Source organism: Berkeleyomyces rouxiae (genome assembly GCF_048999995.1).
Source record: "Berkeleyomyces rouxiae strain 22BRR77 chromosome Unknown BrBRR77_ptg000011l, whole genome shotgun sequence".
NCBI classification, from domain to species: Eukaryota; Fungi; Ascomycota; class Sordariomycetes; order Microascales; family Ceratocystidaceae; genus Berkeleyomyces; species Berkeleyomyces rouxiae.
In genome coordinates this window covers 364,050-389,726 of record NW_027396501.1, presented here as the reverse complement: position 1 = coordinate 389,726, position 25,677 = coordinate 364,050, and the positions used below count along the sequence as shown (strand labels likewise).

Here is a 25,677-nt window from a genome sequence, read left to right as displayed (position 1 = left end):
AAAATAAACAGGTAAAACAGGGATAGGAACATATCCAAATAGAGGGATGAAAACTGTATATAAAACTTCTTGAACGGATCCCGTAACTCCAGGGGATCGTGAGAAAACTCAAGAAGATGTTAAAGATAATATGTGACGGGTTTCACTAAGTATGAGAAAATCTCATAGTTATGACCAAATGCTGTTTATTATCTTTAACATAGGGAAGAAAAGAAAGAAAAGGAAGAAGAAAATCTAAACTAAAGATGGGGGAACTGGCTCTGCTTTATAGGCGTTCGACAATCCAGTTGTGCGCCCCACCAGGGCAACCAGCCCTATGACCCCTGTACAATAAAAGTGGAGCAACACCCGTGCACATAAAAGTGGGTCCCGACCCTTGTGACACAAAAAGTGGGTCGCACCCTGGTCGACTAAAAGTGGGTCCACAAACCCTAACCCGAAAGTGGACCCAACTTCAAATCACACAAAAAGTGGGTCAACATGGATCAGCCCAAAGATGATCCAACATCGGGTCCACGACCCGTAACAAAGTGTCTGTGACCACCGAACCTGTCTCTCCGATAGCTTGCGCGTTGTCATGAAATATTGAAGATTCCTGTGGTCGGTAAGAATCTTAAACGGGGCTCCAAGACTCTTTAGTTCGCCTCTCCATTCTTCAAGACACTTTATGACAGCCAACAACTCTTTATCATGGATCTCGTAGTTGACTTCGGCGGGGCTCAGCTTCTTTGAGAAAAATGCAACGGGGCGGAGGCTTCCAGTCTCGTCGACCTGCGACAGCGTACCTCCCAGTGCCCATCCTGAGCAGTCGCACTCTACTATTGTAGGCCGTTCTTCATCCCACATTGCTAGCACGGGGGCTCTCATGAAGTCGTTCTTCAGCTTCTCAAAGGCTTGATCTTCTGTCTTGCTCCACTTCCACGGCTCTTCTTTCTTCGTAAGTCGAACTAGCGGCGCTGCAACTTCGCTGAATAACGGGATAAATTGGCGGTAAAAATTCGCAAAGCCAAGAAAACTGCGGACGCTTTTCACATTCGTCGGAGGCTGCCACTCGCGGATTGCAGCCACTTTAGCGGGATCAACTTTTATCCCCTCTCCGGCCTGGATGATAAAGCCCAGGTACTTCGTCTCGGTGTGACGGGTTTCACTAAGTATGAGAGAATCTCATAGTTATGACCAAATGCTGTTTATTATCTTTAACATAGGGAAGAAAAGAAAGAAAAGGAAGAAGAAAATCTAAACTAAAGATGGGGGAACTGGCTCTGCTTTATAGGCGTTCGACAATCCAGTTGTGTGCGCCCCACCAGGGCAACCAGCCCTATGACCCCTGTACAATAAAAGTGGAGCAACATCCGTGCACATAAAAGTGGGTCCCGACCCTTGTGACACAAAAAGTGGGTCGCACCCTGGTCGACTAAAAGTGGGTCCACAAACCCTAACCCGAAAGTGGACCCAACTTCAAATCACACAAAAAGTGGGTCAACATGGATCAGCCCAAAGATGATCCAACATCGGGTCCACGACCCGTAACATTACCCCCCTCCTCTCGTCCGTGTGCGGGGGCCTGTCCGGGCGTCAGCTTCTGGTACGCCCACATCGTCTTCTGTTCCAAACTCGGCTTCAAACATCTCAAGCGCTTCGGTGTCCTCGAAATCAACGCGCGGTCTCCAATCTGGCTCTGCGTATCCGGCCCATTTGACAAGAACTTCTCTGCGGTAGCCTCTTCCAACGCGTCTCTGGCGGCTTCTCAGGATTCGTTCAACAAGGTACTCGGGTTCGCCGTATTCGTTTTCTTCAATTGGCGGCGGTTGCGTGTCGTCCGTTTCTTGCGACGGGAACGGGTTCTGGCTGGCGGGCTTGAGCAAATCGACGTGGAATCTCGGGTGAACATTTGTCGGCACGTCCAACTCAACAACGTGGGGAGAGACAATCTTCCTGACTTTGTACATCGCGTTCGTCCAGGAAAGCTTCTTTGATAGCTGCGGCGTCGAAATATTCTTGAGCTTTAGCCACACGGTGTCTCCGACTTCGAACCGAACCTGGGGGCCTCTCGATCGGTTGGCCTGATCTTCCATGTCCTGTTGTCGCGCTGCCATGGCTGCCTGTGCTAGCTCCCAGCCTTCGTGGAGTCTCTGAATGAACTTCTCGGCGTCTCGGTGTTCTAGCCTTCGCGGAACGGACTCTTCTGCTGTAACTTGCTCGATTGGGCTGACGTGATAACCGTGCGTCAGGAAAAACGGACTCATTCCCATCGAGGTATTCCGGTTGTTGATCGCCAACATGGCCGAGGGGAGCAAGTCTGGCCAATCATACTGCGAATAGGTGATGAACGATCGCAAGTATGTCAAAACTTCTTGATTCATCCGTTCCGTTGCGCCGTCAGTCTGTGGGTGGAAACCTGTCGACAACCGTTGTTCGATACCAGTAAGCTTGCAAAGATGAGTCCAAAACTCGCTCGTCCAGTTAGTGCCTCGATCAGAGACCAGCGCGCGCGGGAAACCATGGTGCTTCCAGTAACACTGCAGAAAACTCTCTGCACATTGTTCGGCCTTCATCGTGTTCATGGCTTCCAAGGCAACACCTCCCGTTAGACGGTCAACAATCACCATCAGGTAGCGGGGATCTCCCGATTTCTTCGCGGGGAGCTCAGTCATGAAGTCTATACCCAGCTCCGAGTGGGGTCGCTGCGGGATCGGAAGCGGCAACAGTAATCCCTTCTTACGCTCGCGCCACACTTTCGACCGCCCACAAACATTGCAGTTCGCACAAAAACGTCTCACATCTCGCGATATACCTGGCCAGAAAAACTCGCGGGACAGAATGGCAAGCGTGCCGTCGCGTCCGGGGTGGCCTGTGATGTGTGAGTCGTGCGTCTTCTGAATCAGTGCCGTCCGTAGGGGTTCCCATTCTGGAACAAACAACTTGTGGCGATATAACAGTGCTCCACGTTGGTCGAATTCGCACTCGGCTATGGATATCGTTATCTTCTTGGTCAGCGACGGGGGAAAACTTCGTTCGCCTGCTGCCAAAGCTTGGTACATTTCCTGCATATCCGAGTCGTGGTCCTTCGCTTGGTCCCAAAGCTCTTGGAGGTGCGGTTGCACAAACAGTCGTGATCCGTCCGGGACATTGTCGGGGCTTTCTGCGATGTCACCAGCTGCCACAGGCACCGTTGCTGTGTGGGGAATCCATTGGTCCTTGATGAGCTTCATGATCCGAGACTTCAGGCGGTCGTCATCTTCGCCTTGCGGAACATCTTGCTGTCGTCGACTGAGGGCGTCGGGCTTTCCACTCTTGCTGCCTGACCGAAACTCCAGCTTAAAATCGAACTCCGAAAGCATCTGCGACCACCGAACCTGGCGCTCCGAAAGTTTGCGAGTCGTCATGAAATACTGTAGGTTCTTGTGGTCGGACAAAATCTTGAAAGGCGCTCCCAAACTCTTAAGTTCGCCTCGCCATTCCTCAAGGCACTTAACCACTGCCAAAAGCTCCTTGTCATGAATCTCGTAGTTAACTTCGGCAGGACTCAACTTCTTGGAGAAAAACGCAACCGGACGCAACTTGCCGTCATCATCAACCTGGGATAGAGTGCCTCCAAGTGCCCAACCAGAGCAGTCGCACTCCACCACCGTCGTTCGGTCTTCGTCCCACATTGCTAAAACTGGTGCCGTGATGAACAAATTCTTGAGCGTCTCGAACGCGCTCTCTTCGGCTTGGCCCCATTTCCACGGGACACCCTTCTTCGTTAAACTGACCAAAGGGGCCGCCACTTCGCTAAACGAGTCGATGAACTGACGATAAAAATTGGCGAATCCGATAAAACTGCGGACCCCTTTGACGTTGGTCGGCGGAACCCATTCTCGTATAGCGGCAACCTTCGCTGGGTCAACCTTGACTCCTTGGCCGGCCTGAATGATGAAACCCAAATACTTCGTTTCCGTAACTGCGAACTCGCACTTGTTAAGGTCCAAACACAGACCCGCATCTCCCAACTTCTTCAGCACGAGCTCGACCTTTTCCATGTGCTCCTTGCGACTACCATCGGTATAAATCAACACATCGTCGAGGTAGGCGGAACAGAAATCGTCCAAATGTTCACGCAGAGTGCTGTTGATGTATCTTTGGAAGGTCGCTGGTGCTCCAGTAAGTCCAAAAGGCGTAACAAGCCACTCGTATAGTCCAAATCTTGTCCGGAAAGCCGTCTTCCATTCATCGCCCTCTTTGACACGAATCTTGTGAAACGCAGCGCGGACGTCAACCTTGGTGAAGTAACGGGCCTTGGCTAACGAACGCAGCGTCTCGCTAATGAGGGGCAGGGGGTAGCGGTCTTTCTCCGTGATGGCGTTGATACCACGGTAGTCGACACAGAATCGTAGGCCACCCCCGGGCTTTCGTACAAACAGGACTGGCGCACCACCGGGCGAACTGCTGGCTCGGATCCAATTCTTGTCCAAGTGATCCGAAAGTGTTTTACGCAGGACCAAGAGTTCATCTCGAGACATACCGTACAGCGGGCCCCACGGGACTTCTTTCTCTTTGCCGTTGTTGTCCTTGGTTAACTTGATAGCGTGGTCGATACCGGGGCGGTTGGGCGGCAAATCTCGTTTCTCATCGTCTAAAAACACGTGGCCGAGGTGCTTCAGTTCTTCGGGAAGCTGCTCGGTAATCTCTCCTAGGGTCATGCGACGCTTAACTTCAAGAGCCTTGTTGATGTCGTGGATCGTGGCGGCGAAAACCTGGATCTCTTCCTTCTTTTTCTTGCTATGGCGAATCTCAGCGGCGAAAACAGAGGCCATAACCATGTTTGCCTTTGCGCCTGGAACATGCGCGTCGAGCCAACCTTTCTCTCGAACCATAAGGGCGTCAGCTCCGGAACCTAGACGAATAACTCGTTCCTTGGCCAAATAAACGACATCGTTGCGCTCCATCCATGGCTTTCCCAAAATCATGTCGTAAGCTAGATTGGGGATAACGTAACCATAGACTGTTTCTTTGCGTCCGTCGATGTCGAGCTCACAAAAGGCAATTTCCGAAATCCATCTCTTCTTTTCGTCATTCTCGGCTAACCGTAGCTCACGCTTCGTTATCGGCATCCGTTGCAAGCCTTTCTTTTTCACCAACGATTCGTTGAAGGCTGACGTTACTAGGCATCCGCTATCGAACAAGGCGTCACAGTAGAAGGAGTTGTCGATAAAAGCTTCGATCAGGAACGGGGACGAATGCATCTGGGAAATCGCTTGTTTGGGGGCATCCGTAATCTTTGTCTTTCGTGGCGAAATAGGTTCATGCCGGTCCTTCGTGGGGGATTCTCTCCTGGTAACCTTCTTGTCGATACTGTGGTTCTCCGGGGTTGTCGTTGCATGTACTTCTGCGGGCGATTCTGCTGGGCGAAACTTCGGGCACCTAAACGAACGATGGCCCTGCTCTAAACAACGGAAACAGGCTTGTCGTAGTCGTGCCTTTTCGATATCAGATTGCGCTCTCCATGGCGCTCGTGGCTTCGGGGGTTCAGCAAACTTCTGCTGGCTCTTCTTTTCTATAATCTTGGCAGCGGTCTCCAACTGGGAGATCAACGCTGCTACTTCTGACTTCTGCTGAAACTGTACTTTCCGGACCTGTACTTCGGGTCCGTCTTCGGTGTCTTCTTCGTCTGTCGATTCTTCCGCGGCTTCAGGGATCGGGAACTCCTCTTGGTCGACTGGCTGTTGCACATACCACGTGCTGCTAGATCCTTCTCTATATCTTGCTTCGTATTGCGGCAAGCACTCAACTCTTCCAGCTATAGTCCGTACTTTCGTCACCCACTTGTTGTAATCGTCGTCGGGTAACTTCTTCGGAGTGAGGTGGTACTGTAATGTGTCGTTGAGGGCCGCATCTATGAATAGGATCTTGCATCTGTCGGGCCAATGCCAACCTCCACAGGCGCTCAGCGAATATTCGTAGTCTTGCAGAAACGCGTTGAAAGTCTGCGCTTCTCCCATTCTCATGGTCATCAACTTCTGACCTGCCTTCATCACAGCTTGCTTGTCGGTGAACTGGTCGTTGATGTGTTCTAAAAGCTTCTCCCAGTCCCAGTCGTGAGCTTCCCCTTGATCGAGCCAAAGATCCAAACGTGGCTGCTGGCTTTGGGGAATACTCATAAAGATTTCGAAACATATTTCGCTGGGAGTGAGGCGGTGGCGATGGCTGATCCGGGCTCTAAGCTTCAGTTGATTGAAGAAACGCTTGAACGAAGAGGGCTGACCATCCCACTGGGGCCATGAGATATTGTGTGTGGGAGAGGGGGAACATTGTTGGCTCGATAACAGCTGATGCACTGACTGTAACAACTGGAACGTGGTAACATCAGGCTGCGGGTTGACTTCGGTCTGCTGGGGCATGGTGGCGACCTGGGGTGGCAACGTGGCGGGGAGGAAAGGCGGAAAACTGGGGGTCCTAGGGCTCAACATGGCATAAGATTGCACTTGCCCAAATAGGATAAAAACAAACAGGTAGAACAGGGATAGGAACATATCCAAATAGAGGGATGAAAACTGTATATAAAACTTCTTGAACGGATCCCGTAACTCCAGGGGATCGTGAGAAAACTCAAGAAGATGTTAAAGATAATATGTGACGGGTTTCACTAAGTATGAGAGAATCTCATAGTTATGACCAAATGCTGTTTATTATCTTTAACATAGGGAAGAAAAGAAAGAAAAGGAAGAAGAAAATCTAAACTAAAGATGGGGGAACTGGCTCTGCTTTATAGGCGTTCGACAATCCAGTTGTGTGCGCCCCACCAGGGCAACCAGCCCTATGACCCCTGTACAATAAAAGTGGAGCAACATCCGTGCACATAAAAGTGGGTCCCGACCCTTGTGACACAAAAAGTGGGTCGCACCCTGGTCGACTAAAAGTGGGTCCACAAACCCTAACCCGAAAGTGGACCCAACTTCAAATCACACAAAAAGTGGGTCAACATGGATCAGCCCAAAGATGATCCAACATCGGGTCCACGACCCGTAACACTCGGTCACTGCAAACTCGCACTTGTTCAGGTCTAAACGTAGACCAGCATCGCCCAATCTCTCCAACACAAGGTTCACTTTTCTCATGTGGTCCTTGTGACTTCCGTCGGTGTAAATTAGTACATCGTCAAGGTACGCGGAACAAAAGTCGTCCAAATAGTCGCGGAGCGTGCTGTTGATGTATCGTTGAAACGTGGCGGGTGCTCCGGATAGTCCAAAGGGCGTAACTAGCCACTCGTATAGGCCGAACCTGGTCTGGAAAGCGGTTTTCCATTCGTCGCCTTCTGTGATTCGTATCTTGTGAAACGCGGCGCGGACATCGACCTTGGTAAAATAGCGTGCCTTGGCTAGCGCTCTCAGAGTTTCACTGATTAGCGGCAGCGGGTAACGATCTTTCTCGGTTATGTCGTTCAGTGCTCGATAGTCCACGCAGAATTGCAGACCGCCTCCGGGTTTCCGAACAAGCAGGACAGGGGCGCCTCCGGGGGAGCTGCTAGCGCGAATCCATCCCTTGTCTAAGTGGTCTGCTAGCGTCTTGCGCAGAACCAATAATTCATCTCTCGACATGTTGTACAGGGGGCCCCATGGGACCTCTTTGTCTCGTCCTTGTTCGTCTTTCTTCATCTTTATAGCGTGGTCGATGCCTGGTCGGTTGGGCGGTAAATCTCCTTCGCCATCGTCTAGGAAAATCGGTGCTAAATGCTTGAGTTCCTGCGGGAGTCTCTCGGAAATCTCTTCTCTCGTGAGGCGGGCTTTCACCTCAAGGGCCTTGTTGATGTCTTGAATGGAGGCCGAAAACACTTGTAGCTTCTGTTTGCTCTTCCTTCCTCGTCGAATCTCTGCGGCAAAAACTGCTGCCATCACCATGCTTGCTTTGGGGGCGCCAGCGTGCGCTTCACGCCAGCCTTTCTCTCGGACAATAAGTCGGTCTCCTTGATCCTTGAAGGTAATCATTCGCTCTTTCGCGGAGTACACGACGTCGTTCTTCTCCATCCAGGGCTTTCCCAGGATCATGTCGTAGGCTAAATTCGGTATCACGTAACCGTAGACTCTCTCTTTGCGACCGTCGATATCAATGTCGCACACTGCAATTTCTGAAATCCATCTCTTCTTCGTGTCGTTTTCTGCAAGTAGTAGCTCTCTTCTCTTCACGGGGATACGCTGGAGACCCCGTCGCTTGACTAAACCTTCGTCAAATGCTGATGTTACCAAGCATCCAGTGTCGAGCAGTGCGTCACAATAAAAGAAGTTGTTGACGAAAGTTGTTGGGGTTGCACCCTTAAGGACCGACGGAAGCCCGACACCAACACTAACGGCGTATCCTCGAAGGACTAGTCCGGCGCTGGTACGGCAAAACTAATGCCAGACCAGAACCAAGACTAACGGCACTTCCTAGAGGAACTAGTTGTCGTCGCCGCCGATCGTCGGTTGCCTCCCTTTCCAACAGGATAAATAGTCGCATTGTTTCTACACCATTTAGAGAGTTTAGTTTTGTTCTTCAATTCGAGATCTTTGTCCCTCTGTGTCCCTTTCTGTGAAGATCCAGCTTAGCGTAATCACACCTTAACATCATCTCGAATTCTCAAACCCCCCTTTCCCTTTTCCTTTTTTTTTTTTTTTTATTTTTCCTTAAGTCACTCTTATCTTTCCTTTTTTTTTACTTTACCGCCGACCCGACGAGGGATCGAGATATATTTTTACTTTTCTTTTACTTTGCCATTTGAATATCCACAGCGGCCAAACCCTATGGCCCCAAACTATTTTGCACCCTCTGACGACGATTCTTCCTTCCACCACAGCTTCCGAGAAGACAGCATACTACCAGAAGTCCCCGGTGAGCCAGAGGTTTTCCACGAAGCAACAATGGCTCACAATAACGAAATGCAGGGACTCCCCAACTCCGCCCCCGCGACCCCAGTGGTTGTGCGAAACACCTCCTCCGACCTCCGCCCGGTCCGTTATGACCATACGCGGCCTGATCTCTACCCAACGTACCGGTCATACGTGGAGATGAAGTACCGCTACGACCACAGTCACTTCAACGGCGCAGGAGGGTTCATTCTGCACTGTTACGGTCTGTTAGCCGACAATGCCTTGCTCCAGGCACAGACCTACATTGCCCGCATGAGCCGCGATCCATCGTTGGAGAACGTGGATAAGTTCCTGGAATTCTTGGACAGCTGCTTCGAGGACACCTCAGCTTCCCGTCGTGCACTCTTGGAGCTGCACACCCTCAAATGCCGAGGTGCCTCTGCTCCGGAACATTTGGCTCGGGTCAGTCGGTTGATGCAGATCGCTGGCTGCTATAGACTGAGCCACGAAGAGCGCATAATGAATCTGAGGCGCACCCTCCCCGGGCAAGTGATGTCTGCCCTGGCTGGTTTCCCAGACCCCCCAACCTACGAACAATACGCACAACAGGTGCTTAATGCCTGGCAAAAACTCGACGAGTGTCGGCATGCCCACCCTCCGAGGAACCCTGCCCGGACGTCCCAGTTCCGCAATGTCCCGGCACAACACTCCCCTGATGCCATGGACTGGGCGCCCACCCATAACAGTGCCCCCCGTCGTGCCAAGTGGGTCTCCAAGGAAGAACTCCAGTCACGAAGAGCCAGAGGACTGTGCCTCCGTTGTGGCGCTGGTGGCCACATGTCCCCTAACTGCCCATTCGAGCGTGCCCGCCCCCCGGTACAACAGAGTGTTCGCGCAGCCACGAACCTCCCTCCTCCTGTACTCGAAGAAGAGGGCGAAGAATATTACGAGACCGCCGAGGAGGACTCGGGAAACTGATCGCCTCTGCCCCAAGTCGTGGTCAGAGGCCCAAGCAGGTTTTCAAAGACGACAAGGCTGCTGTGAAGGAATGGGAAGAGTTGAATAGATCTATTACCAACACATCAATTCAATTAGATGCAGTGATCAACAACACTTGTCCCGTGATTGCATTGATTGACACCGGTAGCGCTTCCCCCTCTATGATCAGCAGTGACCTTGTAAAGAAATGGAAACTTGATACGCATTTCAGTTCGCGTCCCAGAACGCTGGTACCATTTAATTCAAAGAGTACCGTCACGGTTGACCGATTAGCCGTGTTTAAAATTGACATATCGGGCCACATAGAAAAACATGTGGCGTGGGTAGTACCAAAATTAGCCGAAGACATCCTGATCGGATACCCATGGCTCAAGAAACAAGGGGCAAGGATAGACTGTGAAGCCGACACAGTTAGATTTAAATCCGGCATTGTCGCTCGAGGAAAGGCGACGACAAACCATACCTTCCGCTCTACCATGGTACGAATAAACAGAGCGAGCACCTTCTTCCGCGCCGCCAAGAGAGATAAGCTGCGGGTTTTTGCAGCTTCAATCGAAGATATCAATAAAGCCTTGGCCCGTTTGGAGAAAGATAGAGTACCAGCCAACCCCAGAGAGTGGAAAAAGAAGATCCCAGCTTGGATCGAGCACGACAAGGTCAAGGTGTTTGATCCAGACGCACAATTTGCTAAAAAGATGCCTCCCCGCCGGCCTGGCCAGGATCATAGGATCGAGTTGACCGTGCCCGACGAAGAAGCTCCATGGGGCCCCCTTTATAGCATGACCAGAGAAGAACTCGTGGTTCTTCGCCAGACGCTTCTTTCATTGCTGGAAAAAGGCTACATTCGCCACAGCCAGTCCACTGCTGCTGCTCCCATCCTATTCGTGAAAAAGCCTGGTGGCGGCCTCCGCTTCTGTGTAGATTATCGTGCACTAAACGCGACTATGAAAAAGAATCGGTACCCACTCCCAAACATCAGCGAGACCCTAGCTAATGCTTCCAAAGCTAAGTGGTTTACGAAACTCGACGTTGTTTCCGCGTTTCATAACATCAGAATCGCCGAGGGAGATGAGTGGAAGACCGCTTTTCGAACGCGACAAGGCCTTTTTGAGTGGAACGTCATGCCTTTTGGTCTGGCCAACGCGCCTGCAGAGTTCCAAAGTTTTGTGAACAGTCTGCTACGCCCATACTTGGATGTGTGGTGCTCTGCCTACGTCGATGACATCTTAATTTATACCGACGGCACGTTAGAGGACCACTACGAGAAGGTCAACTTGGCTTTAGCAAAGGTTCTGGAGGGCCAACTGACAATCGACATTGATAAATGTGAGTTCGCGGTATCGAAAGTGAAGTACCTGGGATACATCCTTGAGCCCGGCAAGATTTCAACCGACCCAACCAAAGTCTCTGCAGTGTCGGACTGGCCAACGCCCAAGAAGGTCAGGGACGTTCGAGCCTTCCTCGGTCTATGCAATTTCTACCGCACCTTTGTCAGAAATTTCACTACTCTAGCGACTCCCTTGCTACAGTTGACAAAGAAAGACCAGGCCTTCCAGTGGGGCGAAAAGGAAGAAGAGTCCTTCCAGGCTCTAAAAGAAGCATTCACCTCGACCCCTGTCCTCTGCACGCACAATCCAGATCTGCCAACTGTTGTTGAGACAGACGCGTCTGGCTACTGTCTCGGTGCAGCGCTTCTACAGACGCAGCCCGATAGATCAACTAGGCCTTGTGCTTATTTCAGCCGCAAAATGACTGCCGCCGAATGCAACTACCCGATCCACGACAAAGAGCTGTTGGCTGTTGTCTGTGCCCTGAAGGAATGGCGTGGCGAACTCAAGGGCCTGAAGGAGACGTTTACCATCGTCTCAGATCATAAAAACTTGCTGCATTTTACCAAGTTGCAGCACTTGTCCGAACGCCAAGCTAGATGGTACCTGACCTTGAGCGAATACAACTGCACCATCGTCCACCGTCCTGGTAAACTCTCCCCTCTCCCAGATGCTCTCTCTCGCCGCGACACCCCAGACAACACGAATGACGCGCGCTACAACGACCGACTAGCCACTATCTTGCACCACGACGGTAACGGCCTGAAAGTTTTCTCGACACAAACCACCAACACGCCAGAAGCCCCTTCTACCCCCGAACTTCCGCCTGCCTTACGGGAACTCTGGTCTGATGCCTGTGCTGCCGATGATGAATACGCCATTATCCATAAAGCGTTGACAGATGGACTGTCACAGTGGCCCGAAACAATCAGACACAAGTTGAGAGTCAACATTTCCGACTGCTCTTTGGACGCCAAATCCGCTATTCGATTTCGGAATAAACTATGGGTACCTACTAACGAGCCATTGAGAACCGCCATCCTACAGAACATTCATGACTCGCCCATGATGCTGCACCCCGGAAAGAACGTCATGCAAGTCGAGCTGTCTAGAGAGTTTTTCTGGCCCCGCTACGTCGAAGATATCCGCCGTTTCTGCCGCAACTGTCAAATTTGTGGTAGTTCTAACATTCGTCGCGACAACAAGGACACCACCCTCAAAGCCTTGCCAATTCCCGACCAGCCTTGGGCCGAGATTGCCATCGACTTTATCGGACCTTTGGAACCAGCACAGAAAGGCGGCATCACCTACACCCACGTCCTAACTGTTATAGACCGTCTATCCAAGGGCGTCATCCTTATTCCCGCCGACGCCCTCGACATGGAATCTGTTGCAGATATGTTCTTCCACCACTTTTACCGACACCACGGCATGCCAAAATCTATTTTGTCTGACCGCGAATTTGTCAACGCAGCTTGGCGACACCTCTGCAAACGCCTAGAGATCGAAAGGCTAACCACAACAGCTTACCATCCGGCTACCAATGGAGCTGCAGAGAGGATGAACGCTGAGATCAAAGTCAAACTTGCCAAACTCAGCGCTGAAGGCCCCGCCTGGCTCAATCTACTGCCCATGGTCGAGTTCAGCATCAATGCCACCCCATCTTCTGCCACTAATGTTTCACCTTTCTTCTTGTCTCACGGCTACCACCCACGAGTCTTCGCCGCACCACCATTGCCTGTCGAACCCGACAATAACGGTCCACTCGGACAGGCTGAGAGGGTCATCCAACGCCTGAGAGACGCCCAGAAATGGGCCCACGCCAACCTTTCTCTGTCACGAGCGGAGATGGAGCAACGCGAGAATGAACACCGACGTCCTGCACCAGATTTTCCTACAGGCTCATACGTTTGGCTCACCCTACGCCCTGAACAACAAGGCTCAGGCCTCGGCAGGAAACTTAGAGCAAAATACCAATACTGCAAAGTGTTGGAACAAGTTACCCCTCACACTTATCGTCTTGAAGTACCGGGTACAACTGCTCACGATGTCTACCATGCCGATCGCCTTCGCTCAGCTGCCAACGACGCTTTCCCTTCCCAAAAGACTCACGACGATCGACCAGCACCTATGGAAGTCATCAATGGTGAAGAATACTGGGAGGTCGAAAAGATCCTAGGCGAACGCACTTCTAACGGTGTCAAGCAAGTCAAAGTCAAATGGAAAGGCTACGTCAGACCTGGCTGGGAACCAGTCGACCTTCTGGTCGATACCGACGCCTACAAACTATGGCTCAGCCAAAAAGGAACCAAAACGACGCGCAAAAGGAGGAAGAGAGGCTGATGTTGGGGTTGCACCCTTAAGGACCGACGGAAGCCCGACACCAACACTAACGGCGTATCCTCGAAGGACTAGTCCGGCGCTGGTACGGCAAAACTAATGCCAGACCAGAACCAAGACTAACGGCACTTCCTAGAGGAACTAGTTGTCGTCGCCGCCGATCGTCGGTTGCCTCCCTTTCCAACAGGATAAATAGTCGCATTGTTTCTACACCATTTAGAGAGTTTAGTTTTGTTCTTCAATTCGAGATCTTTGTCCCTCTGTGTCCCTTTCTGTGAAGATCCAGCTTAGCGTAATCACACCTTAACAAAAGTCTCGATCAAAAACGGTGTGGAATGCATGTGGTTGACTGCATCAGCATGGACGATGTTGGTGCCGGTTCTCTTCTTGCGTCTTCTCTTCTTTAAACTCAGGGGCCGAAATTCGTCTGGGTCTACTCTTGTGTCCGCATCGTGTGGAACACTCTCGATAATCTCGTCCATCGGCTCTGAAACTTCTGGAATCATTGCATGGTTCATTCTCGCTGGTCGACGACTCGGGGCAGACTTCGGGCAGTCAAGAGACCGGTGGCCCGTGGCAAGGCAACGGAAACAGGCGTTGCCAGACTTTGCTTTCTCTTTTTCATCTGCAGATCTCCAAGGTGCACGGGGTTTGACGGGACGGGTGCGTTGGCATTCATTGCTCGGGAGCGGCGTGTGGAAGGCGTTGACACTCATTGTCACGTGTTCTTCATCATTGTCGGGGTGCGGTTGCTGGTCCACGACGCTCGGGGTTACAACTTTGGCGGACATTGTTTCTGCTTTCGTCTGGCTGTACCACGTCAAAGTCTTCGACGGGTCCTTGGAACTATATCCTGGTAGCGCTTCCACTCGTCCCGCTACTCTCTTTACTTTCTCAACCCATCTTGGGTAGTCGTCGTTGGGGAGGTTTTTGACTGTGAGGTATACCTGAAGTGTCGAGTTTATGGCGGAGTTCAGGTGTAAAATCTTAACGCGGTCGGGCCAGTCCAAACCTCCACATAAGCCAACTTGGTGCTCGAAATCTTGTAGGAAAGACACAAAACTCTGGTGACTTCCCATCTGTATAGCGCAGAGCTTCTGGCCTGCCTTCTGGATCGCGTCCTTGTCTTCAAACTGGTCGTTGATGTGCTGAAGAAAACTCTTCCAATCCCAATTGTGTATGGCGCCATCGGTGAACCATTGTTCTACTCTCGCTTGTTGCTCAGCGTGAATACTCATGAAAATGCTGAGACAAATTGCTTGGGAAGACCCGATGACGTGAGCTGCGATTTGCGCGCGGACCTTCAACTGTTTAAAATATCTGGGGAAGGACAAAAGCTTTCCATCCCACTCTGGCCACGGTGCGTTGTAGCGGTGGTTAATCATCGGTTGTGAAGGTGGTAGGGCAAGTGCAGGCGCGGGAGGAGCCGGGGCTTGTAGTTTCGCGTGGTTCTGTAGTATCATCTGGACTATTGCGAGTTGCTGAGGCGTAAATACTTCTAATCCTGGGGTATTGGTGGGCTGCTCCTGTTGGGAGTCGCGGGGTAGCCCGGACAGAACATCTTCTGTTTTGTCGTTCATCGTTAAAGTATGCTATCTCACGGCAGGCTTCTAAGAGAACATAAGGGGTAATGAAGCTTCCTCACAAGCTTCTAAGACAACAAGGGGTCATGAAGCTTCCTAACAAGCTTCTAAGACAACAAGGGGTAGTGAAGCTTCCTCACAAGCTTCTAAGATAAAAAAAATGTGATGTTAAAGATAATATGTGACGGGTTGTCTAAGTACGGAGAAAACTCATAGTTAGGTCCAATGCTGTTTATTATCTTTAACATAGGGAAGAAAAGAAAGAAAAGGAAGAAGAAAATCCAAACTAAAGATGGGGGAACTGGCTCTGCTTTATAGGCGTTCGACAATCCAGTTGTGTGCGCCCCACCAGGGCAACCAGCCCTATGACCCCTGTACAATAAAAGTGGAGCAACACCCGTGCACATAAAAGTGGGTCCCGACCCCTGTGACACAAAAAGTGGGTCGCACCCTGGTCGACTAAAAGTGGGTCCACAAACCCTAACCCGAAAGTGGACCCAACTTCAAATCACACAAAAAGTGGGTCAACATGGATCAGCCCAAAGATGATCCAACGTCGGGTCCACGACCCGTAACAGTCTATCCAACTGGGAACCTTTTCCTTCCAGTCATCTGTAACAGGCTCGTTCTCTCGGGCCAACTTTTCCAATGCTTTGTTGATATCCTGTATGCTCGCAGCAAAGACCTTCAAGTCCTGGTGCAAGATCTTGCTGACACGTGCAGCTTTCAATTCCGTAGGGGTGTTATTACGGATAGGGCCCGAAGAAAGGATTAGGGTTCCGGGTACAGCCAACGACTCGGGACAATGATAGGTTCCTGAGGTGGACAGTCGGGCCTGTGGAGGAAGACGTCAGTTAGACAGAGTGCTAAGACGTATGGTCGGTTGAGATGAAGAGGCAACACACAACTTAGATGGCTATTCTGAGAATAGAGCGGCACAAAGAGGAAGGAGGAGGAACAATCACACACTTCAAAGAAGAAGAAAGGTTGAACTGCAAAGAAAGCAAGAACAGAATGGTATAAAGAAGAAGAAGAAGGTAAGCAAGTGCATGTGATTGTTAAGCTTGGAGAACAAGAGTAAACCTGATCAACTCAGGGCAGGAGACGACGATATTTATGTTGTCGGCGCTCCTGACAAAACTCTGTCTTCCCAAGCTAGAAACAATCAACATCTAACTACGAACAAAAGATAAGTCTCGTGTAAACAAGACGTAACAGGTTCGTAACAATCGAACCAGATAACAACCCCCACCTAAGCACGCAATGGCAATTGCAACAAGAAAACTCCGCAGCAGCAGAACAACGTCTATCAGAGCACCCGTGCTCAGCACATCCCACGACAACCTCATATCCGTTGATCAACTCACGATCTACACAGACCAACCTGTGCCATAAGCGCATCTTCATAGGTCGCCGACCTTCGGCGTTGTGGAAAAGAAGAGTGGGGTAGGTCTCATGCATAACCCTTAGCATGAGCAGTGTCAGGATAGCTATTCATGACAGTAGCCCCCCTTTTTATGACTGATTTCCACAGCAGTACTAAGATCGTCTGGCGTTAGGCATCCTCTTGTAGAATTCTGCAACCTTCTCAGGTGCATTGGCTAAATGGTCCAGAGGTTCCCAGGAGGGTCCATCATGTTCATAGCCCTCCCAAACTACTTGATATTGCAGAGGGCCACGCGAAGACACGCCTATAATTTCCTTGACCACAAATTCTTCCTCGCCATCTACTATGACGGGAGGAGGAGGAGGGTTTTTCTGGCCAGGAAGAGGATCCGACGCACATGGTTCCAGCAGACAAACGTGGAAGACGGGATGAACCTTCATAGTGGCAGGGAGTGCCAACTCGTAGGCATGCGAAGACACCTTCCGTAGAATCTTAAATGGGCCAAGCTTCTTGAAGTCCAACTTCTTTGAAGGACGAGTAGTTCGAATATTTCTACTCAAAAGCCACACTAAGTCCCCTTCTCGAAGGAGAGGGGCGGAAGATTTGTGTCGATTCGCGTACTCGGTCATCCGCTCACGGCTCCACGTAATTTCAGTCTTTAAAAACTGACAAATGTTGTCAAGCTCTTTAACAAAGTTCCGCAACGGGCCTTTTTCCACAGAGACTGGGAGCGACTCACGCCCACTTCTGGGGTGAAACCCGTGGTTCGCAAAGAAGGGCGTCAGCATAGTAGAACTGGACTCGGAGTCATTGTAAGAGAACTCCGCCAAGGGCAAAAGATCAGCCCAATTGTCCTGTCTATAGTTGGTGTAACCCCGCAGGTATTGCTCCAAAATAGAGTTCACACGCTCAGTCTGACCATCGGTCTGAGGGTGGAACGCAGTACTCAGATTTTGCTTTATGCCCAACAGTTTGGCTAAAGCCTTGGAAAAAGCCGACGTAAACAGACTACCCCTGTCGGACACAATGTCCAATGGCAGACCGTGGAGCCTATACACTGCTGACAAATAGAGCTTAGCAAAACCTGCAGCATCCAGCGAGGAATCGCAAGGTATAAAGTGAGCCATTTTGCTAAGCCTATCGACGACAACGAGAATCATGTCAAAAGAATTGGAGACCGGCAAGCCGGTGATAAAATCAAGGGACACAGATGTCCACCGAGCTTGCGGAATGGTCAGAGGTTTCAGTAGACCGTAGGGACTATGTCGCGCGGACTTGATCCGTTGGCAGACCTCACAATTTCGGATGTACCGGATGACATCACGACGCATCCCGGGCCACCAGTATTCCCGAACAAGAAGTTCAAAAGTGTTCTTTTGTCCAGGGTGTCCGCTAGGCATAATATCATGACAATTCTTCAATGCACGAACTCGTAGATCCTCGTTCGGCAAATATAGAAGGTCGTTGACAAACAAAAGACCGTCATTGTCAAGCCTGCAGACACTGAGGTCCACATCTGGAGGTTTGGTCGACTGGCCTCGAAGAGCAGAAATAACATCAAGAGCCCACTTGTCCGTGGATAGCGCGATTTTTACCTCGTCTACCAAAGACATGGTACCAATAAAATTTTCAGGGGGAATAATAGGAGCACACAGCTCTTTATCCTCCTCAGAAGAAGAAGAAACGAGGTCTTCGTAGCGTCTGGTCAGGGCATCAGCTCTAGAATTCAAGGAGCCAGGCCTATAAGTGATGACATAACGGTACTCGCTCAGTTCCATAGCCCACCTCGCTTGCCGTCTGTTCATGGCCGGAATTTGCTTAAGAACGGCTAAATTCCGATGGTCCGTCAATACCAGAACAGGTTTTTCCAGACTTTCAACCATGAATCGCCACGACTTTAGAGACTCCACAATGGCTAACAACTCCTTGTCACCTACGCCGTAGTTACACTGGGCAGGATTCATTTTTTGAGAGAAATAGGCCACGGGGTGTAGTAGAAGCCCCTTGTCAGTCGGGTGGTATTGAGACATGACGGCAGATATTACACGGTCAGACGCGTCTGTTTCAATAACAGTGTCCAACAGGTAATCAAAGTGCTTGAGGATAGGTTCAGAGCAGAAAAGGTCCTTCAGGGTGTGAAATGCTGCCTCACATTCAGAGGACCAGACAAAAGATTGCGTCTTTTTAGTCAACTCGAAGAGAGGTGTGCAGATTCTAGAGAAGTCACGGATGAACCTCCTATAGAAATTGGCAAAACCCAAAAAGGACTGGACTCCCTTAACAGTTCGGGGAGCCTCCCACTCACGGACAGCCGCAACTTTAGCGGGGTCCATCTTCAGAGCATCGGCTGAAATAACAAAGCCAACAAAGGTAGTTTCAGTCTTGTCGAATTCGCATTTTTCACCCTTGACAAACAGACTGGCCTGCGCTAATTTTAGCAGGACTTTGCGCACATGAACATCATGTTCCTCTTGGTTCAGAGAGAACACCAGGATATCATCCAAGTAACAGACACAGAATATGTCCAAATACTCCGACAAGACCTCGCTGACATATTTCTGACACGTGGCAGGAGCATTGGTGAGCCCAAACGGCATCACATTGTACTCAAAAATGCCATATCGAGTTCTGAAAGCTGTCTTGTATTCATCACCTTTCTTGATGCGAATCAAGTGGTACGCAGTGTCATGAATAGCCATTCTTGCCATTGCCATTGCATAGGGTTATGCCTGGCACCTTACCCCGCTTCCGTTGTGTCACGCTAATGTTCCAAGGACGTATGATGATACGGTTATACCACTTGGTGGTCTGTGTAACCTTGAGGTGTCACTCCGGTTTATCTACTCGGGTGTGGCCGGCTTGCACACTATAGATCATCGCTATTAGGTAACTCGGTACTCTGCAGTTGATGCAGCTTATTCTGAGTTGACTGCTATTCTCGTTCCTTTTGTGTCAACAGCGTTTGAGCGTGGGGCCCACACCTGTTAGGCCGATATCGCTGTAACGCGACATATCGTTGCCTGGGTGTCTTGAGGGATTTTCAGTTCTGCTGCTGCCGTGTTGGTTTATCTCGTGAACTAACATCCGGTTTGATAGTAGCGTCTGGTAACGTTGAGTTACGTATGTCCCCACTTTCGGTTATCTGTGATTTGGTTCTAGCTTGGGAAGATCTCTGTTGTCAGAATCTGCAACGCCTTAAATAGCGTTGCCTTCTGCCCTGTGTGATCAGGTTAACTCTTGCTCCCCAAGCTTAACAATCACATACACCCCTTTTGCCATTCTTCTTTGTATACTAGTTTATAGTATCACTTCTTCGATAGTACCTTCTTCTTTAGTACTATATCTTTAATTATCACTTGTTTCTTGATAGCCTTCATTGCATCAGTACCTTCTGTCGTCTTCGTTACCTCAGTGTTCCTGTGATTGTTTATTCCCTTCCGTGTGTTATAAGATCAATTAGTTGAGTGTGCCTCTTTACCTCAAACCGACCATACGACCTAGAGAGTTCTATCCTCTCCTCCCGGCCGTATATCCGCGCAGGCCTGACTGTCCACCTCTGGAACCTATCATTGTCCTGAGTCGTTGGCTTTCTAGAACCCTAATGGTTTCCTTGGGCCCTATCCGTAATATCCAGGTCATCGTCTAGCTGCGGCGGTGTGGGCACGTGTACACCGCGGACACGGGCAGGAGGCGCGTTCCGGTTGGGAGGCACATCGTAGGGGCATTCCCGTACAAAGTGACCTGAGGCGCCACAGCGGATGCAGAGGCCAGCGCGACGACGTCTCTCTCGTTCCTCTTCACTCGCCCAGCGGGCAGTGCGGCGGGCAGCAGGCGTACGGGTAGGCTGGGGGGCAACGCGACGGGTTCGTTCCCAGTCCATGGCGTCGGGATGGCGGTGGGCAGCGGGGGCGGACGGGTAATAACCGGAGCGGCGGCCAGAAGTCGACTCGGCATCGAGCTTACGCTGCCGCAGTTCCTCGGCAGCTAACACGACCCGGTCTAAGTACTCCGAGAAGACCCGGGGAGGGAACGAGTTCGCCACGTATTCCCGAATGGGCGTGTCGAGGCTGTCCTTCAGCCACCTAATCTTCTGTGAGTCCGCCGCGTCCAGAGCTTTGGCGCGGGTCAGCAGGTCCTCAAACTCCTGCAGATGGACCTCGATCCTTCTGCCTCTCTGCTTTAACCGCGAGAGCTGGTCTTGTGCCTTATCTACGGCAACTTTGTCCTCAAACGCTCCCTGCAGCTCTTGAAGGAACCGGTCGCAGGAAACGGGGCCGTCGTCTGTTAGTCGGGTCTTGATTGACCGCATGCGGCTGCGGGCCAAACCCTCGGCCTGGGCATAGATCGAGACGATGAAGTCTCGGTCGGCCACATGGCCACGCTCGCAGTGCCATATTTCCAGGACCTGGTCGAACCAGGCGTCAAATTCCTCGGGCTCGGTGGAACTCAGCGAGGGAATCTTGTAGCGCAGTTTTGCGCGACCATTCTCGTTACCAGTCGCTGAGGCGGCGGCGGCAGCAGCAGCGGTGGCGGTAGCAAGCGCTGCTTGGGAGGCTTGGGTTTGGGCGGCTGCCTGCTGGGCGGCTTCGCTCTGGTTCTCCAGCATAGCCAGCATCTTGGCAAACTTGCTCTCCAGCTTGGCGAACCGTTGAGCATATTTGTCCTCAGTGCTGTCGACACTGGGGACAGGGGAGCTTGCGTAAGCGGCCCGCATGTCGTCGATGGTGCGGCCACTCATGTTGAGAGTTTGTGTAACAGTAAAAAATAATGTGTGATGAAGATTGATAACGGGTTTGGGGAAAATAAACGATAAGACTGTTGAGAACTGTAGGGGCAATGCAATCTGTAAAAGCTGTATCTGTACCTGTGGCTGTAAAGAACTGTAGAACTGTAGAACTGTAGGGCTGTAGCGAAAAAGAAGATCGCAATATGATGTAAGGGGCCAAGTCGTAAAAGGACGTAGAAGGGCAGAAACAGATATATTGCGATGGAGAGAAGAAGAAAGAACTAACTAAAACTAGGAGAGAGCAGCAGCTCTTTATACTGCCTGGGTAGAACAACTGAGGCCTACCTGATTGACCCAAACGTGGTGAGTCATCGGGCGTTCGGATCAAGGCCGGTTGGGCCACTTGTATTCGGACCGTCAGTAGTCGGGCCTTTGCGGACTCGGACCACCGACACTCGAACCACCGTTGCTCAAGCCACACCGGCTTCAACTCGGGCAATCAGGCAAAGCCTTGACCCGGGTCTCCCAGACCCTAACAATGAAACGTTGGAACGCAGCAGGAGCACCAGTGAGACCGAAAGGGGTGACCAGCCATTCATACGCGCCGAGGTGGGTGCGGAAGGCCGTGTAGGCTTCACTGCCTTCTTTAAGACGGAGGCGATGGAAAGCAGAGATGACGTCAACTTTGGAAACGTACTTGGCAGCAGCAATATCACGGAGGGTGTCGTTGATCAGTGGTAACGGGTAACCATCCTTCTCCGTGACGCTGTTCAGGGCACGGTAGTCTACGCAAAAACGAAGACCACCACCAGGTTTCTTCACGAAGATGACGGGGGCACCGCCTTCAGCACTACTAGCTCGGATAAAGCCAGCGTCCAGCAGGTCGTAGAGGGTTTTCCGGAGGAGCAGCAGTTCTTCTCGGCTCATTGAGTACAGAGGACACGAGGGCGGGGACAAGCCTGGTTTAAGGCGGATCTCTGTATCAATTCCAGGGCGGTTCGGGGGAAGCTCAGAAGCTTTCTTCCTATCGAAGGCGTCGATGACGGGAAGAAGCCACTCGGGACAGTTGGCACGGGGGTCGGTGTAGATCTTGGCTTTGAGAGCTTTCTCAATGTCATGGAGCGTGGCGGAGAAAATGCGGACATTGGGAGAGCGTCGGGCTCTCAACTGGAAGGCACGGATGGCGCGGGCGGAGACGGGGAGAACGTTGGGGTCAGCGGTGGTTGTAGTCAGGCGAAGAGGCGTGGGCAGGCGGATGAATACTTCGTTTTGCGCGGGGCGAAGGGAAGCATCGTGTTTGGCAATCCATCCTTGACCGAGGATAAGGTCTTCAGACTGACCGGGGACGATGTAAGCGTAGAGTTTCTCGTCCAATCCTCCGAGACCAAGATCGAAGACAGCAACTTGGTCTATGACGGGTGGATTTCGGTCATCAACTACTTGAGCAATTGGACGAGGGCAGATGGGCAGGATGGCAGCGTGGGCGCGGGTAGCGGTGCGCGGAGAGACAGTGGCAAGACACAGGCAACCGGAGTCGACGAAGGCAGAGGTAGAACAAGTTTTATTTAGAACAACATCTATATAAGTACCCCTAGCCCCCATTTCCTCCCGAGCGATCTTCTCTCCTTGGGGCTCTAGACGGCGACGTTCGCCTAGAGCTCTCCATTTCCCGACATGTCGCGGGGCACGGGCGTGGGCGCAGGCGCGGGCAGAGGCAGAGGCAGAGGCAGAGCCGGGGTCGGCATAGCAGGCTGGTAAAGGTTGGTGGAGCGGACAGGGACGGTAGTAGTGGGGACAAAGTTCAGTGGACAGTTCTGGCGCAGATGGCCAGTCTGGCGGCAGCGGAAGCAGGCGCGGTTGCGGCGGAGGCGCTCGCGCTCCTCGTCGGTCAATGGCTTCAGGGCCGTGGTGGTGATGGTGGGGGTCCAGTCCATGGCGTCGGGGTGGCGGACAGGTGCAGGGTTGGCAGGGAAGGACGGGGTTATCCTGCTGGAAGAACGCTCGAGGACGTTGCATTCCTCCAGCTTGGAAGAGACGGTAAACAACTCGGACTTGTAATCCTCGTAGGTGTAATCCGTCCTCGGGTTCGCCATGGCCCGACGCAGTTCTGGACAGAGGGCGGTGCGCAGGATAGAGATGCTGGCACGGTCGGAGTCAGTACCAGCTTCGCCGAGCAACTTCTCGAACTTGGGCAGGAAAAGAGCGAACGGCTCGTTATCCCGCTGGCGGAGGTTCTGGAGTTGCGTGGAGGCGCGCTCGGCAGCATACGGGTCGATGAACATTCTGTCCAGGTATGCGAGGAAAGTGGCAGCGGTGTAGCCTGTCATGAATAGCCATTCTTGCCATTGCCATTGCATAGGGTTATGCCTGGCACCTTACCCCGCTTCCGTTGTGTCACGCTAATGTTCCAAGGACGTATGATGATACGGTTATACCACTTGGTGGTCTGTGTAACCTTGAGGTGTCACTCCGGTTTATCTACTCGGGTGTGGCCGGCTTGCACACTATAGATCATCGCTATTAGGTAACTCGGTACTCTGCAGTTGATGCAGCTTATTCTGAGTTGACTGCTATTCTCGTTCCTTTTGTGTCAACAGCGTTTGAGCGTGGGGCCCACACCTGTTAGGCCGATATCGCTGTAACGCGACATATCGTTGCCTGGGTGTCTTGAGGGATTTTCAGTTCTGCTGCTGCCGTGTTGGTTTATCTCGTGAACTAACATCCGGTTTGATAGTAGCGTCTGGTAACGTTGAGTTACGTATGTCCCCACTTTCGGTTATCTGTGATTTGGTTCTAGCTTGGGAAGATCTCTGTTGTCAGAATCTGCAACGCCTTAAATAGCGTTGCCTTCTGCCCTGTGTGATCAGGTTAACTCTTGCTCCCCAAGCTTAACAATCACATACACCCCTTTTGCCATTCTTCTTTGTATACTAGTTTATAGTATCACTTCTTCGATAGTACCTTCTTCTTTAGTACTATATCTTTAATTATCACTTGTTTCTTGATAGCCTTCATTGCATCAGTACCTTCTGTCGTCTTCGTTACCTCAGTGTTCCTGTGATTGTTTATTCCCTTCCGTGTGTTATAAGATCAATTAGTTGAGTGTGCCTCTTTACCTCAAACCGACCATACGACCTAGAGAGTTCTATCCTCTCCTCCCGGCCGTATATCCGCGCAGGCCTGACTGTCCACCTCTGGAACCTATCATTGTCCTGAGTCGTTGGCTTTCTAGAACCCTAATGGTTTCCTTGGGCCCTATCCGTAATATAGCCCATCTCAAGGCCACGGGCAAAGTAAACAGCAACAAGGTTCTGGGCTTCGGTGGACATACGGGCAAAAAGATATGTGTACTGATCCCCATCGTCACCGATGGAGGGACCGTCACGCGCGATCTTTTGGCGGGCGTACATGGCCCAAACGCGGTACTCGGCTCTCTTGCCGCTGAACAGGGGAATGTCGGGAATCTTGGGCTTGGGGCGTTTTTTTTTTTTTTTTTTTTTATTCATTACTCGCATGGAACCTGACAGGGTTATGGCGAGGTGTATATTAATACTATACACGAATCAAGGTTTAACGGAATCTCAAACAAGCTAGCTACTACACATAATATACTCCAATCCCCTGGCAGGGAGGCAGTTACATCTAAGATCCCACAAATATAATCCCCAAGTTATGACAGAAAGGAAATACATGAATAGCTTTTGGTATGAATTTCCAACGAGCAGCACTAACCCCAAGTGCCCCAGTTAAGGTTGACTGCTCGTAGAAAATTGGCGTCACTGGTAGGAATCGAACCTACGACTTCTCGGTAGCCAACCGAAAAGCCTTGCCAGGTGCTATACCACTGCACCACAGCGACGCTTGGGGCGTTTGACAAAGGCGTCAGCTGTGGCAACGGGGACGGACGGAGTAGCAAGAACGGGGGGAGCAGGGGAGGCAGTGGCAGCGCGGGCAAAGGCCTGGAGATTGGCGATCTCCTGGTCCCGCTGTTGTTGCGCGCGGGAGAACTCTTCGCGCAGTTGTAGCTGTGCGCGTTCGTTGTCTGCGCGCAGTTGTTGCTGCGCACGTTCATTTTCCTCACGCATGGTCTGGAGGGCTTGGAACAAGTCTTGCATGGAGGGGCCTGCGTTGCTCGGGCCGGGGACAGTGGGGTTGGACATTGTTGCGGGAGGCGAGGCGGGGTCAAAGAAGACAGAGTTTTGAGAAGCAGCGTCAGAGTCAGAATCAGGGTCTTGAGGGGGGACGCGGTAGGACATGTGACGGTCACAGGAACGTTGGGAACGGAGGTAATTGGCGTTGGACGAGGGGACAAGGTGGGAACAGGGTCTGGTTCAAGGAACGTAGTCGAGGGACGAGGACAAGAAACGAGGTCGAGGAACGAGGACAAGAAACGAGGTCGAGGAACGAGGACAGGGAACGGGGTCGAGAGGACGAAGAATGATCTGTTTCTATTGTAAGGCTTTACGGTCTAAAGGAGAACGCTTTTAGAACA

General features: G+C 51.4%; 10 protein-coding genes across 10 annotated transcripts; 2 read left to right on the top strand and 8 right to left on the bottom strand.

Moving 5' to 3' along the window:
• Window positions 1–459: 459 nt before the first annotated feature.
• Window positions 460–6,380, bottom strand: BROUX77_007164 (uncharacterized protein; the record flags this gene model as incomplete). The annotated part of the gene is made up of 3 exons (XM_073752229.1): window positions 460–1,147; window positions 1,537–6,162; window positions 6,322–6,380. 3 exons carry the CDS (start codon window positions 6,378–6,380, stop codon window positions 460–462), a joined length of 5,373 nt encoding a protein of 1,790 aa, XP_073602575.1.
• Window positions 6,381–6,941: 561 nt separating this feature from the next.
• On the bottom strand, window positions 6,942–8,583 carry BROUX77_007163 (uncharacterized protein; the record flags this gene model as incomplete). Its single annotated transcript, XM_073752228.1, has 2 exons — window positions 6,942–8,352; window positions 8,573–8,583. 2 exons carry the CDS (start codon window positions 8,581–8,583, stop codon window positions 6,942–6,944), a joined length of 1,422 nt encoding a protein of 473 aa, XP_073602574.1.
• Window positions 8,584–8,756: 173 nt separating this feature from the next.
• On the top strand, window positions 8,757–9,800 carry BROUX77_007162 (uncharacterized protein; the record flags this gene model as incomplete). Its single annotated transcript, XM_073752227.1, has 1 exon — window positions 8,757–9,800. One exon carries the CDS (start codon window positions 8,757–8,759, stop codon window positions 9,798–9,800), a length of 1,044 nt encoding a protein of 347 aa, XP_073602573.1.
• A 497-nt stretch (window positions 9,801–10,297) lies between these two features.
• On the top strand, window positions 10,298–13,492 carry BROUX77_007161 (uncharacterized protein; the record flags this gene model as incomplete). Its single annotated transcript, XM_073752226.1, has 1 exon — window positions 10,298–13,492. One exon carries the CDS (start codon window positions 10,298–10,300, stop codon window positions 13,490–13,492), a length of 3,195 nt encoding a protein of 1,064 aa, XP_073602572.1.
• Window positions 13,493–13,785: 293 nt separating this feature from the next.
• Window positions 13,786–15,069, bottom strand: BROUX77_007160 (uncharacterized protein; the record flags this gene model as incomplete). The annotated part of the gene is made up of 1 exon (XM_073752225.1): window positions 13,786–15,069. The coding sequence occupies one exon, from the start codon at window positions 15,067–15,069 to the stop codon at window positions 13,786–13,788; it is 1,284 nt and encodes a 427-aa protein (XP_073602571.1).
• Window positions 15,070–16,611: 1,542 nt separating this feature from the next.
• On the bottom strand, window positions 16,612–19,173 carry BROUX77_007159 (uncharacterized protein; the record flags this gene model as incomplete). Its single annotated transcript, XM_073752224.1, has 1 exon — window positions 16,612–19,173. One exon carries the CDS (start codon window positions 19,171–19,173, stop codon window positions 16,612–16,614), a length of 2,562 nt encoding a protein of 853 aa, XP_073602570.1.
• Window positions 19,174–20,057: 884 nt separating this feature from the next.
• BROUX77_007158 (uncharacterized protein) lies at window positions 20,058–21,197 on the bottom strand (the record flags this gene model as incomplete). The annotated part of the gene is made up of 1 exon (XM_073752223.1): window positions 20,058–21,197. One exon carries the CDS (start codon window positions 21,195–21,197, stop codon window positions 20,058–20,060), a length of 1,140 nt encoding a protein of 379 aa, XP_073602569.1.
• A 474-nt stretch (window positions 21,198–21,671) lies between these two features.
• BROUX77_007157 (uncharacterized protein) lies at window positions 21,672–22,787 on the bottom strand (the record flags this gene model as incomplete). Its single annotated transcript, XM_073752222.1, has 1 exon — window positions 21,672–22,787. One exon carries the CDS (start codon window positions 22,785–22,787, stop codon window positions 21,672–21,674), a length of 1,116 nt encoding a protein of 371 aa, XP_073602568.1.
• Window positions 22,788–22,837: 50 nt separating this feature from the next.
• Window positions 22,838–23,542, bottom strand: BROUX77_007156 (uncharacterized protein; the record flags this gene model as incomplete). The annotated part of the gene is made up of 1 exon (XM_073752221.1): window positions 22,838–23,542. The coding sequence occupies one exon, from the start codon at window positions 23,540–23,542 to the stop codon at window positions 22,838–22,840; it is 705 nt and encodes a 234-aa protein (XP_073602567.1).
• Window positions 23,543–25,021: 1,479 nt separating this feature from the next.
• BROUX77_007155 (uncharacterized protein) lies at window positions 25,022–25,441 on the bottom strand (the record flags this gene model as incomplete). Its single annotated transcript, XM_073752219.1, has 1 exon — window positions 25,022–25,441. The coding sequence occupies one exon, from the start codon at window positions 25,439–25,441 to the stop codon at window positions 25,022–25,024; it is 420 nt and encodes a 139-aa protein (XP_073602566.1).
• Window positions 25,442–25,677: the final 236 nt, after the last annotated feature.